This window comes from Ooceraea biroi, chromosome 10 (genome assembly GCF_003672135.1).
Source record: "Ooceraea biroi isolate clonal line C1 chromosome 10, Obir_v5.4, whole genome shotgun sequence".
NCBI lineage: Eukaryota > Metazoa > Arthropoda > Insecta > Hymenoptera > Formicidae > Ooceraea > Ooceraea biroi.
In genome coordinates, this window is record NC_039515.1 from 4,804,787 (window position 1) to 4,818,141 (window position 13,355).

Here is a 13,355-nt window from a genome sequence, read left to right on the forward strand (position 1 = left end):
CAGAAGCACGAATGGCGCGAACCTTGTGAAGGCCTCCAGTAACGTGGCCAACGTTGGCAATTAAGCATGATGAATTACCGGTGGTGATTGACTATTCCGGGAAACTACTTAATAATAACTTAAGGAATCCAACGGATGTTGCTTATGTAAGCAGCACGCGATCGAATGAGGTGTTGGAAAAAATGTAACTAAACTTTGCAGCTGTAATATAACCGTATATACTGTACTCTTTCTCTTCCTTAATGAAAATTCCTTTAATCGACCAATCTGGCAAATTTTATTATTTACTGAATACACAACGTTTCAACCGTTGCTTCTGATCCTTATCAAGTGTCATATAATGTCAGCAAGTCACTTTTTAAAATTACTATAAACAATTAAGATCAAAGACATTCTAAGTAAAAATAATTGTGAAAAATCTCAATACACTTACTGGTAGAAAATAACTTTACGTATATTAAAAAGATTTCCAGGAAACACCTCCGTCAATCACTGTGTTCAGCAAACAACTGAGGAACCAAGGTGACATGTTGTTATGTGCTTTTCAAAATTGGGTCGTAAACACCTGGTTTCAGGATCTTTCAGATCGAACTAAAATGTCTTTTGAAGAAAACCATCTCAGCAATTTCTCTTTTTCGATAGTGAAAAATTGTCAACATAACTATAAAATATTTATATATTAAAATCGAGTAACCCAATGCAATGTGTCTCTAAGTCATCAATCTCTCTCTTCTCTCTCTCTCTTTCCATGTCATCAATTATTATGTAACACATGTACGTTGTGTGTAACATATATATATATATATATATATATATATATATATATATGTTCCTAATTATTTAAAAATCTAACCTACTGACTGTAGCCAATAAATTAATATCTATTTTCTTTTATATTATAAAAACTTTAAACAGTTATCCAGATTTTTTTGTTTCGATACTCCTTTAAGGTAGAAATTTGTGTCACCATCATCCGACTATATAAACTAAATACAAGTTCGTCTGCGTTTGAGAGTAGATTGCGTAAGAAGAAACGAAACAATCACTAACCAAGAGATTTGGCTCCTCACAGCTGTGTTGCCTTTCCAAAGCGTCCTTTCGCTCCTGCGAGATGTTTTCCACTCGAATGTCCGCCTCCTTCCCTAATCCCTTGGGAATCGTACCGTTGCTAAGTTTCGTGGAGAAAGCATTCGTCCCCAATTCCCTGAAACAATCAAGAGAAGAATGAATGAATTAAATGCCGTAATAGAAATAAAATTAATTAAGCCGCCGCCATTAGGTGCGATAATTACAAAATAGAGAGCCCTACCGGCTTTCGCTATTGTACGAAACAAAAATGGGCTGCGCAAGCGCGTCAGCGTTGTAAAGGGGTATCAATCACGACAATCGCAATTTGTCACATCCGGTCTGCGAGGATGCCATACCTATACGCACATTGCGTGCATTTTCCCGGTTACAACATACGCCGAAGATTTATTTTGCGCTCTGACAGGAACATTCCCAGGCGCGACGCGAAGCCTTTGGAAATTAATTGCAAGTTACTTGCATACGCACGGCGACAGCTTGACCGATATTTTCAACGGAAAACGATTTTAATTACTACTCGAAACACCTCAACTTTGTACTATTGGCATCCACAGATCCAGTTATACATCAATGCCTCGCATTATTTATCGATGGATGAATTCAGAAAAAAATAAAATGATAATGTTGAAAGAAAGTCACTTACTTGTCTGCCAGAGTAACCGTGATTTGGTCATTCGTGACGCCTTTCGAAGTGGAATCCTCGCTCGTGGAGGCTACTGCGTCGTTTATCTGAAACATTCACCAAAAATGTTGAATGGCATATTTCTAGTTAAATGTTCTTTCATCTCGGATGCAATTCACGAAAAACAATCAATTTTGTCATGATGGCGTTTTTCTTTGACCGCGATGATTAAAAATTTAATCAAGTGGAAAGTTGTCGCGATAACGTGACGGTAATGTGACACGGTATTCAATTCAGCTTTATGAAAAGCGGCAAAAGCCGATCGTACAGTTTCACTTCATTTTTTGTGTCGCACGTGCTTCCGCATTTCTCTGTATAAAACGCAATCCCTGCATTTATTTCTGCCTCCAACGCGTGACGCGTAATCTGCAGTACGTTGAGCAGCAGCACTTCGTGCTGATTTTTTCAAAAAACCTATGCTTACATTGAAATTCGCCAAACTGCAACCCTGATAAAACTGATCGAAAGACAGTGCATCGCATTGCATGAATAACTTATTATATAATTAATAAATTATTAATTATTAAAATTAAGAAATAACATATTATAAAATTAATATTTGAATAACATATCATAAAATTAATATTAATATTATATTAATAAAACCCGGAGCTGGCCAACAAATTTTTAACTGAAATGTACGGTACAGAGATACGGGTCAATATCACGATGACATTATCACGAAAGAGGAATGTTAACAATTTTTCCCATAATATTCTTTCCTCAAATATGCAGCATCAAATAGTCAGTATCAAATATTCTTTCTTTCAAAAACTATTTGAGAACAGTATAATTGGGAAGTAAATTTCCAAAATGAAAAAATATATAATTCTCTTGTTTTTCCTTTTAAAGAGAAATTTTTATGAAACATTTGAAAATTGATCAGTAATTCTGGAATACAATGTATATGCGTAGTCTATGCACGTGCAAGTATTCCACATCCGCTTTTTAGTGAACAACTCATCAACTCGGGTGTCTTAAGCTTCTCGTCTTGGTGCGCGAAACTATTCCAAAGCACCGACGCCGGGAAAAAAATTGACGCGGTAAACTGGCTGGACAGTTTCCCGAATGACACCGCCATCGTCGAGTTAACCCGAGAACCCTTATCTCTCCGTACCTTCCGTTTAACTAAATTACGTAGTAATATATATATATATATATATATATATATATATATATATATATAAAAGAGGTAACGCGACGTCATTGATAGCACCGCGAGCGACGCGACGCGTAATATCGGGAAAACTCGTTAACGCGGCCGTCAATGCGTTACGACATCTTCGTGCGGTTTCCGCTGGGTATGCGAGAACTCGATACGCCACCTGTTTACGTGCGATTTTAAACCCGCATGCCACATCGCAATCACGCGAAACGATCCTGCATACTGTCCCAAACTATCTCGCATGGAACGCGGTTAATAACGAAAACTTTTTGCGAGCGCCTGAACAAATGTAGGTACTTGTTCTTTTGCTTTGTTTTTAGTAAAAATTCTGTAATGAAGAGGAAGAAATTTTAATCATATTGGGAAACGTGGTTCCGCTTAGGCCGGATTAAAATATCGTTCAAACACGAAAACTATTTCTACGGAGCATTCCTGTAAGCGCTGATTGCAGTAACTGACGTTTCACTAACTGTTTTCGACAAATGCGAATTTGGATCACTCCGAGGGCGGTTAAATCCAATTATCGTGAGCTCATATTCAACCGCAGATGTATTTGAATATGAATCATAATTTAATGTAGAGCTGCGACACGTTAATTGCCCTTACGACCATCCAACTTCGCTGTATTCGGCAAACGCTTTTCGCAGCCTTCTTCGAACGACCGTTCCGTCGATTAACCGATTAATGCGTTTTTTATGCACGTTCGAGGAGAGACGATAGTTAACTTTAACCAACTTTAACCATTATTTCAAGCTATTGTCTTATATTTATTCACGGTGATAGTAGGATGAGCGTGGGCGGGAAATATATATATTTTCCCGCATCTATAAAGCGCGCAAAAGAACAACTTATCGTTTCTAGCTCATCGAAATCCGAGAGCCCATTGAAATTATATCGGCTCTCCGCGCCGTGTCTCCGCGACACTGCAATTGCTTTCGAGCCGCATCAATACGTGGAGCTGCACGGTCACTAACTGAGCCATCAACTATCGATACTTTTCAGCAGCTTTACTCTCGACGAGCGTCGTCACGCGCGCTCGGTAATACGGCCGGCTTCTCTTTTCCCGCCGGCGTGTATTACTCTTTCCGCGTAATTTCCTCTCGATGAAGACGATGATGATGATGATGATGATGATGACACGACGCCTCTGCCGAGCCGGCTGAAAGCGCGGGGGCGTCATCGGCGACCGCTGAAACTCGTTATTACGTAATCGCTGTGCTCCGAGGTTTCGGAGGAGGCGCGAAGGCGCTCGAGCGAGCGAGCGAGCGATGCTATGCAGCGCACGGAGAGTGCACACGTTTTGCGCTCTCGTGTAAACAAGGCCGCGCATAATCACCGTCCACCGTTCACTCCGCTCATTTACTTTGCATTCCACATTTCATAAGCAACCTCCGTAACGATTCTGCTCGCGGCCGATCAATTAATTTGCACCCCGCGCGCCGCACGGACTCGCGGATGCGTCGTCATGCGTTTAGCACGTTAGATGGAATCGCGCGACTTGCGAGCGGAATAAGAATCGCCGGAAGACAAGCGCGAGGAATGCGATGTCGCGCGATTAGATGCACTTCTTTGCGCGTTATTTGTCCCTGTGGCCGCACCCTCAGAAAGGATTTCTGATAACAAGACGAAAAATATTCTTGACTAATTTAATCGTATTACAAGTATAAAAAATATGAAAATAAAACAATTTTTAATTTAAATCAGTAATTTCTATTCTTCTCTCTCGAATTAAATAAGATTGTCTTACTGTCTTCAGACAAGAGTAACATGTACAAATTTATGCTTATATATTCTTGTATGTAGAATAATTTGATATTAGCGCCACTTTATAGTAGGCTTTGTCGATGTCGACGCATCATTTTCTCACAGTCGCTCGTCGACTCGGCGCTTCTGCGTCCTTTATTCCGATAAAACGGCCAATATTTATGTGTTGCAATCGAAAATCGGGAAAGTGTTTCTGTTATTTACAATGAATAAGTGCAATACTCTACAAGAAATATTAAAAGATATGGAAATGTAAGTAAGTATATACAATATACTTACTTGAGAAATAAGATTCAAGATAAGACATTTCCATATCTTTTAATATTTCTTATAGAGTATTGCACTTATTCATTGTAAATAACAGAAACACTTTCCCGATTTTCGATTGCAACACATAAATATTGGCCGTTTTGTGCAGTTCTACAAATTCTCTTACAAGAATAGAATAAGATGTCTTTTAGATCTCACAATATTCTTAAATCAAGAATATTTTGAACTTGCTACAAATTTGTATCTAAATCCTTCTGAGAAAATGAATGAGATAGCACGAAGATTATTTGAATCTAGATTTTCGAATTTTCTATTCAAGATTAAAATATGCTTCTTTTCAATAATAAATATGATTGTCGCTATAGCGATCTTATTTTATGATAGATTAAAGAGTAATAGCATTAAGTCCAGAAATCTTTTCTGTGGGTGCGGGTAGTCGCGACATCTTTATCAGCGACATATTAAGAAACTCAAAGACTTCAGGCGGATTTAATTTGTGATTAGAACGTGCGGAAAACTCTAAAGTCTATAAAATATTATTGCATGTCTTCATAAATCGATCAATTCAAATCAATCCTTGCAATAAGAAAGTAAAAGGGGCAAAAACTAAACTCTTACGCTCTCCGCGACTCTTCAAACTCTCGCGCTTGCGACAAACTACGGATTTTCTATGGCTTTTGCGAAGCTTTAAGCATCCAATAAACCAGAAAAGTTTCACAAAAAGTCCTCTATGTGTAAAAAGTCGACTGAGAAGCTGGAAGTTGCAAAGGGTTACGCAAAAGGACAGATAATGCTCTAGAGTCGGCCCTGACGCAACCGGTGTAACTTGTTTCATTGGCGAGGAACGTGCGAGATCGTATCTCGTCAGAGCCATCGGAATCATTCAGACACGATATTAACAGGCGACTAACAGGCCAATCTAATTAAGTGTTTGCGTACCTGCTGATGTAAAATAGCCTGGATGTCGCGCGGCTGGATCTTCTTCAGTGCCGTCAGTTTCTGCAGTCTCTCCCTCGCATTCCTGCGGACAGAGAGAACATCCGTTTGAGAAAAATCGTTTATCCTTGGGAAGGCGAAAATACTGGAATGAATCACGAGTGTCGGCGGTCCTTATCGCTCATGAGAGTCTAGTTTGGGTTCTATCCGTCGTTTCGTTCTCCTTCGCGCGCGCGCAATTTGCAAACTGCATTCGCAACTGCGTTCGCGAGTTGCGACTGAGATCCTTCGTGAAATTCAATTTATGACAGCGACGAGTGATGATCCGCTCTCGCGAGAGGTTCCTTCTCGGAAGGTAATGGCAGTCAAGAACGAGGAATTTAGCGGATGAAATTATCTTTGGAAACGCATGATGAATACACGTACGATGAAACGGTTTATATTTTCCGTGACCGAGATAAATCATGGTTTTGTAAGATTACGTCAAGTAAATAAACTTGCGTTCGAGGACAAAAGTTGCAAAATAAATCCGAGCCGTTGCGTTCATGAAACAAATACATATCATTCTTGTCTTTTCAATGAAATTGATTCTGTCGTCACACCGACGCGGACATTGTTACGATTAACAAGTAAAATTAATCCAACTACCGCGCGTGTGTGTGAGAGACACGTGTGTGTGGACGACACGCCAACCAGACGGACGTTTCGAGCAGCGAGCGAATAATAAGGAAAAAATGAAAAGTTTGGAAACGAACTTCCTGTGATTCCGTATGATATCCCATCACGAACTGTCATTATCGAGCCGATGAAAACGCGTGCACCGCGTGATTCTCGTGACATTTAGATGACGCATTTTCCCGTTCGATCAAAAACACATTCGCCCGCTGGACATCATCGCCTTTTATGTGACGTTTAATCGATACACGATTCCGCCCCACCGGGAATGTATTTACTAGAAGCGGGGTACTGGATCTCGCCCCGCGTGCGTGTGCGCCCGACGTCGTGTCACGTAGACTGTACGCTATAATGAGCTCAAGGTACCCGCCTCGGTACCGAGCGTTCGCTCATTATCTCACCTTTCGACGGCGATAATCCAGGCGTCTTGTATCCCCCCAGCGTTTGGCCCGTCCAGCTCTTCTGTCGGGAATTCACGAACAATTAATTAGGCAAATTTATCGCGTATTTAACATGCGTCAAAGAGCCCATTACTTGGCCGCGGCTCGTAGCTCAGATAGCTAGGCGGCCGCGTAATTGTGGAGGAGAGCAGAAGTAGGTGAAGCGCGACACGAGCCTGACAAATTCCCTTCGTTTCTCATTTACCCCGCGTTCCCATTAATTTAACATCTCTCGCTCGCTCAAACACCGCTTTTTTCCGCGCCCGAGAGCGATTACACAAACGCGGTCGCATTTTCCTACCGTTTTTAGCGATTTCCTCATATATATATATATCTCTCTCACTCTCTTTCTCTCAAAATGCCGCGGGATACGTCTCTGTGGCACGATGTTCGGTTAATTCGCTGCATCGCGCGGAGGGAACGTTCGTAAACGCGCGCGCCAAAGACCACGTCGTCCTCGTCGTATAATTTTTTGCCCATCGGTTATTTATATCTTCCCTTGGCGGGGAATAACTGCGGGATTTACCGCGTATCAACCCACTTTCCTATAAAAAAAGAAAAATCTGATCGATCGCCGACTACCGTTCTTAGTGCAGGACGCATCTTCGTCAGCTTCCTCGTCGTCGATGAATTTTATAGTAGACAGATCAAAATGCCTGGCCAAGTCCTCGGGCTCCGCCTCGTAACTCGAGTGCTCCGCGAATTTCGGCGGATCGTCGACGATCGACTCGTCGACGACGATCGACCGGCTGTCGAGGCCCGAACGCGAGGAACAGCCGCAAAAAATCAGCTTGCGAAAAAACTTTGACATATTCGCACTTTGTACGAGCAAGGAATTTTTACTCGACACACGCTTCGAGCCAAGAGCCGTCCTTTCAGCCAATTGGATTCATTTTTTTCAAATATCTACAAGTGCGACGCAATGTCACGCGGCGAGATAATTACGCTTTGAAAAAACATAATTATTTCGCCGTGTTCAGCAAAATTTCGTTGTGACTTTAATAGGACGTTAGATTTGTCTGCGCTTTACAACACAACTGACAAATAAACGCTCGCACTACACACTCGCTATTGTGCGCCTTCTTAATGCAGCGGTATTTCGAAACCGATAATTGGGAATCTGGTTAATTCATCATTTATACTGGCTGTAATTAATTGGCCGACTCGCTAATAATATTCGGAAACTGATCACAGCACCATTCGAGCACTGAATGAAAAGCTCTCCGGAGGCTACCAAAAACTTTTCTGAAAGAGGACGGTATTCGCGTGCACGTGTCACGAAACTAGAAAATAAACTCTCCTCCGCAGCCGGCGACTGAGAATGGATAGCACAGACGCATTCACGAAGGAGTTTATATTTGGAACTACTCGCTGGCACGGACGATAAAAATTGACAGAGAGCGCCAGTTCAACGCACTTGACGCAGTTTCAACGGAGACGAAATGTTTAAGGAATATGCAAGAGTCTTGTCGTTGAAATTTTCGTCAAGATTGAGAAAGAATAAACACAGAGATCGATAGCGTGTGCCGGCTCATTCTGAAATTCCTAAAATACGTGCGGACTTTCCTGGGCATCGTTTGATTCTTTTTGCTGCACCGGTTGATGCGATCCCCGACCTGGTTTCCTCGCAATCCGCTCTCGCGCGAAAATCGAGAAGCTGATTAAATGTACATCTGGTTTTTATCCTCAAGACCACCCTCAAGACATTTTCTTTGCAGCTACCGCAAACTCGCGAGCGAAAATTCACCATTTCCTCTACTTGCATTTGTTCCGTGTATTTGTTTGAAAGGATTCAATTAATTAAATCGAGTAAACACTATCGTTAAACACATCTTAAACTTTCATGCCTGTAAGAGAAAACATGTTTTCAGTTGTTTCCGTCAAACGAATTAAATATTTATTAGAATTCGATCGATCTTGATTACTTATTTTTCCAGTTTTCTTTCCAGTTTGATGATTCTCGATATTTACGGCATATATTACACAGTACCATGTGCATGTATTGAATATTCCTCGTGATATATATACTGTATATACGTGATGTACTCGTATAACACATGCCTCGTACATTGTCTCTTTAAGCGTACGTGGTTACCATAGCATGCGCCACAATTGCATATCACTTAAAACGCTCTAGGCCAAGTCTCGGGGAAGCTTTTCGTGTCACTATGTGCATACATTGCTTCAAAGCCTTTTGTGCTCCACTAAACGACAGAAGGAGCGCGCGCGCTAGCGAAAAAAATTCGCAACAGACCTCGCTCCGGTTCCTTTTGAAAATGTTTTGGCGCATCGCCAAAACGAATCCGGATATGGCACGGTAATTCGAAGAAAGTGTGTTTTCATCTGAGAGCACACCTTGTTCCTCCATTTCGATTCTGTCGTAAAACCATACTAACGGACGCAGGGACGCGAGGAACGCACTCGAACCTGAGTTTGTATTGCGCGGATAAAACGCTGGAAAATTTCGGTTTACTCGAAATTAAACATTTTACGATAATTACCGTGGATACTACTCTTGAATCGGGTACTCGCACGTTAACCCTCATTTCAACAATATCCGCGAACGTTTTGATCATTGCTTGATACATTAAAGCGAAACTTTTTGCTGGCTGAACAAGAAAATGAAGGATGGTTGTAACTTCGGGGTAGGCATACGTGGGTCGCAAATCACGTAAGATCACCATGAATGTGCGCATTTGTCAGAATTTTACTACATTACCACGTAATTACAATAGCAAACACAATCACACGGGGCACTGAATTAATGAATATAATGATTACAATAATCATTAGTGAAATTAGTGTGCAAACCCGTTGTTGGCGATAATTCCTCGTTTAGCGCTGAATGCAGCCGTCTCATTCTCGCTCCGTGTTTACAATGAATACTACATTCATACGAATACACGGGAAACAGAATTCGCAGGCGGATTGCATTTAGCGCACAATGGGGGCGCGATTGTGCAGGACGAAGCGGGAGATAGGGCAGATGAGGAGAGGCTAGATTCGCGAATTCGGCCGGGCGGTAAATTCGGGTCAAGCAATGCGTTGCCGTGATATCAGCGCTGCCTGGAGTAGTCACCTCAAACGGCCCAGAGGAATCCATGTCGTTGGAGAACGGCGGCTGGATGCTCGTACATGTCGCATGTATAACGTAACAGCGTGGCGCGAATCAACCGCGTTACGTTAAGTAGACTTTAGGGTGCATGTGAGTGCACCTAAGCCAAACCGCCCTCCGAGAAAGACAGAGAGAGAGAGAGAGAGAGAGAGAGAGAGAGAGAGAGAGAGAGAGAGAGAGGGGAGGGTCGCCGGTTCAATAGCTGAACAGCGGTTGAACGTGCAAATAATTAAAGTTGGTCGAGGCGGAGCGCTCCTGAAACGCCGCGCTGAAAACCGTAATCGTATTTTCTATTCCGCAAGCGAGCAATCGCGGCTGAAGATTAGCGCGTTTCTCTCGAAAATGAGGAAGGCAGATTCGTTCCATTTCATGCCGTTTCGTCGCGATTTCACGTCCCAAACACTAAGCGGTATCAAGATTAACGGAGAAAGCAGATAACATAAGTTCAGTTATCTTTTCTAGTTACCGAATACGAGCGATCGCTAAACGTCGTGAGACTCGTAAGGATGCTTTGCTCATTTTTAAGACGCGCTGAAGAAATAATGATATCGTTATAAAATTTTTATGAATATTACAAAGTAATGTCTGCAACATTTCCTCTTGTATACAATGTATGTAGATGAATGTACACAAGCGGAAACGGAATTGTACCAATGCACAGTGGGCTAAACTCGAAAAAAGCTGGCCAAAAGTAATAACTCGAAAACATGACGTTTTAGAAAAAAATGTTTCAAATAAAAGTTATAGGGTTTTAAATCAGGTATTAGATAATAATACTAGTATGACCTTGAATAGCGTTGCCAAGGTCACGCAAAGGTCACCTTGAATTTTTTAAACGGGAACCTCCAGTTTTCATTAGATATTTTTGTAGCTTATCTCAAGAGCTTTTCAGAACACTATAACAAAGTATTTATCCGTTAAATACTTCGAAGTTATGAAGCTTGAAAGTTACAGTCGCTACCGCGCCGCGTCGTATGTTTCGCGGCATTTAAAAATTTCACGGTGATCTGTACATGATCTTGACAACACTATCAAGGTCATACTGGTATTGCTATGTAATGCTTCACTTAAAAACCTACAACTTTCATTTCAAACATTTTTTACCAAAACGCCAAATTTTCGAGTTATTACGATATGAAAATTAAAATGAAACATCCTGTATATAACGCAAAGGTGTGCGTTGGTGTGCACAATTCAAACGGAAATACTTAGTTTGAATCCTACACAAGATGATAAAACAAGAATTCCAAACAGTCTTTTACAGCTATTTAAAAAAAATGATATTGAACTTTACTTCTTTCTTATATTTTAAGAAACCAAAAACTTAGATTAACACAAATTGATGAACAAACATTTTTAATGGTTATAACTGTTTGGGAAAAGAGTTTCAATTCTATTTATAGAGTAAAAAGCAAAATTACTTGCATCCGCATACAAGAATGTAAGCTATAGCCTATACTCATTCATAATTCGTTTTTCGGAACATTAACGCGTTGCCTCCTATTAATTGTTGATTAATGGGAAGGAAATTTTTCCTACGAAACTCCATTCACATTTTTGAAAATACTGATATCCATGAATCAAAAAAGGTCGAAATGCACAGATTTGCAAGAGTTGAAAAAATTCGACTTTTGGCCAGCTTTTTTCGATTCTAGCCCACTGTGCAATGCACGGGATATTTTTGATCATACGAGTAGCACGGCTTGACGCAAGAGGAGGCGAAAACCAGTTTTCTAACTGTATAAGCTTTACCTCTTAATGATGCATATATGTATATGTGCACGTATATACACACAACATGGACAAGCAAAGGCAAAACACGCTTGGCGGAAGTTCGAGTCATTTGATCTATGAGTTACGATGTTTTGACCCTATAAGGCATGTGATATGTTCAAAATTATTAAATATCAAATATCATTTAAAAAAAGTTTTAATAAGATAATCAGAGACACTTACAAGAACATTTAAATGCATATTAGGCAGACCATTTTGAAGAATTTAGAATGTACACGAGATTTTATAAAAGTTTTCTCAGATTTTATTTAGTTTGATTTTATTTCGATTTGAATGGCTGCACAACGCTTTTAGCAAATATTGAAGAAGACATAAAACACGATTATTTATTGCTGCTATTAGTCATCTTTGAAGAAACCGTATACGTTGCAAATTTGCATCTATATAAAAGAGAGGAGATTAGTCATTCTTTGTTTCCTCATTGCTTTCTTAATAATCTTTCCTTTCAGTCACGTTTTAATTTAGTATCGCCGTTTTAACGTGTAACCTTTCGTGCATGCAATAACGTGCGTTTAAATTTAAGAGTGTTTTAATGAAATAGCGATTTGTTTAGTATCTCCGCAGTGGATTACGCGAAACAGCTGGTAAATTGTTGGAACGAAAGGCATCGCTCAAGAATATTAGAGGTAATACAGCAACAATTGCTAACAGTCCACCAACTTTTACGATAACTGTTTCTCGGGATGTAACTACATCGAATTTGAGATTGCGATCTCAATGTGCAACTGTCAGTCAAACTCAATAAGCTGTGCGCATTGTTCGGAAATATACTCGAAGATCAATTAACGATACAATCGCATCGAATGAAACGTCTAAATATCCATTTCAAAATGACATGTTAATTCAGATTAGCAATGTCATGATCAACAATAACAATATAACGAGCGGATTACTTGAATAGAGGAAAGCGAAAATTAATTTCGAAAGAAAAGCGCAGCAACGCGCCTTCTCTTTTGAAAGTATTTATCATTTAAAACCCAATTAATCTTTTTACGCAAAGCACGCAGGTATGCGTGTACAGTAACGTACGATAATAACGCAATCAGACTTACGTACGATTATGTACGAAACACAATGATCGGTGCTCATGTCAGTCGCAACAAAGAGTAAGGTACAGTGAGGTGCAGTGTCCATTAACAAATACATGACACTTATTCAACATATTACGTCATTGCGTAGTGTATTGCAAACTGCGAAATGCCTACGTAAGACCCGCTTTAACCATTCAAGGGGTTGCTGCAATAGCGAATGGAAATGGCAAATGATCATGCACAGTCGATCTTTTCTCATTCAAAACGATTTTCTCTAGCTTTTTCCGTTCGATGATACATTTTCGAGAGTCCTGCATGGCATTGCCAGGGAAAAAATCACCAAAGATGTATGCTCGAGATGCGTTGCATCAATTCGGGGACACAGCGATCAACGATT

General features: G+C 40.5%; 1 protein-coding gene across 2 annotated transcripts in view; it reads right to left on the minus strand.

The window, feature by feature from the left end:
- Positions 1-13,355, minus strand: part of LOC105278467 (MAGUK p55 subfamily member 5) — an 82,702-nt gene that overhangs the window by 58,546 nt on the left and 10,801 nt on the right. For both annotated transcript variants that reach the window (XM_026973473.1, XM_026973474.1), the window contains exons 4-7: positions 6,980-7,040; positions 5,907-5,988; positions 1,730-1,815; positions 1,051-1,204 (exon numbers count right to left, since the gene is read on the minus strand). In XM_026973473.1, the coding sequence (XP_026829274.1) occupies positions 1,051-1,204; positions 1,730-1,815; positions 5,907-5,988; positions 6,980-7,040 (383 nt within the window). The remainder of the gene's footprint in view (positions 1-1,050; positions 1,205-1,729; positions 1,816-5,906; positions 5,989-6,979; positions 7,041-13,355) is intronic.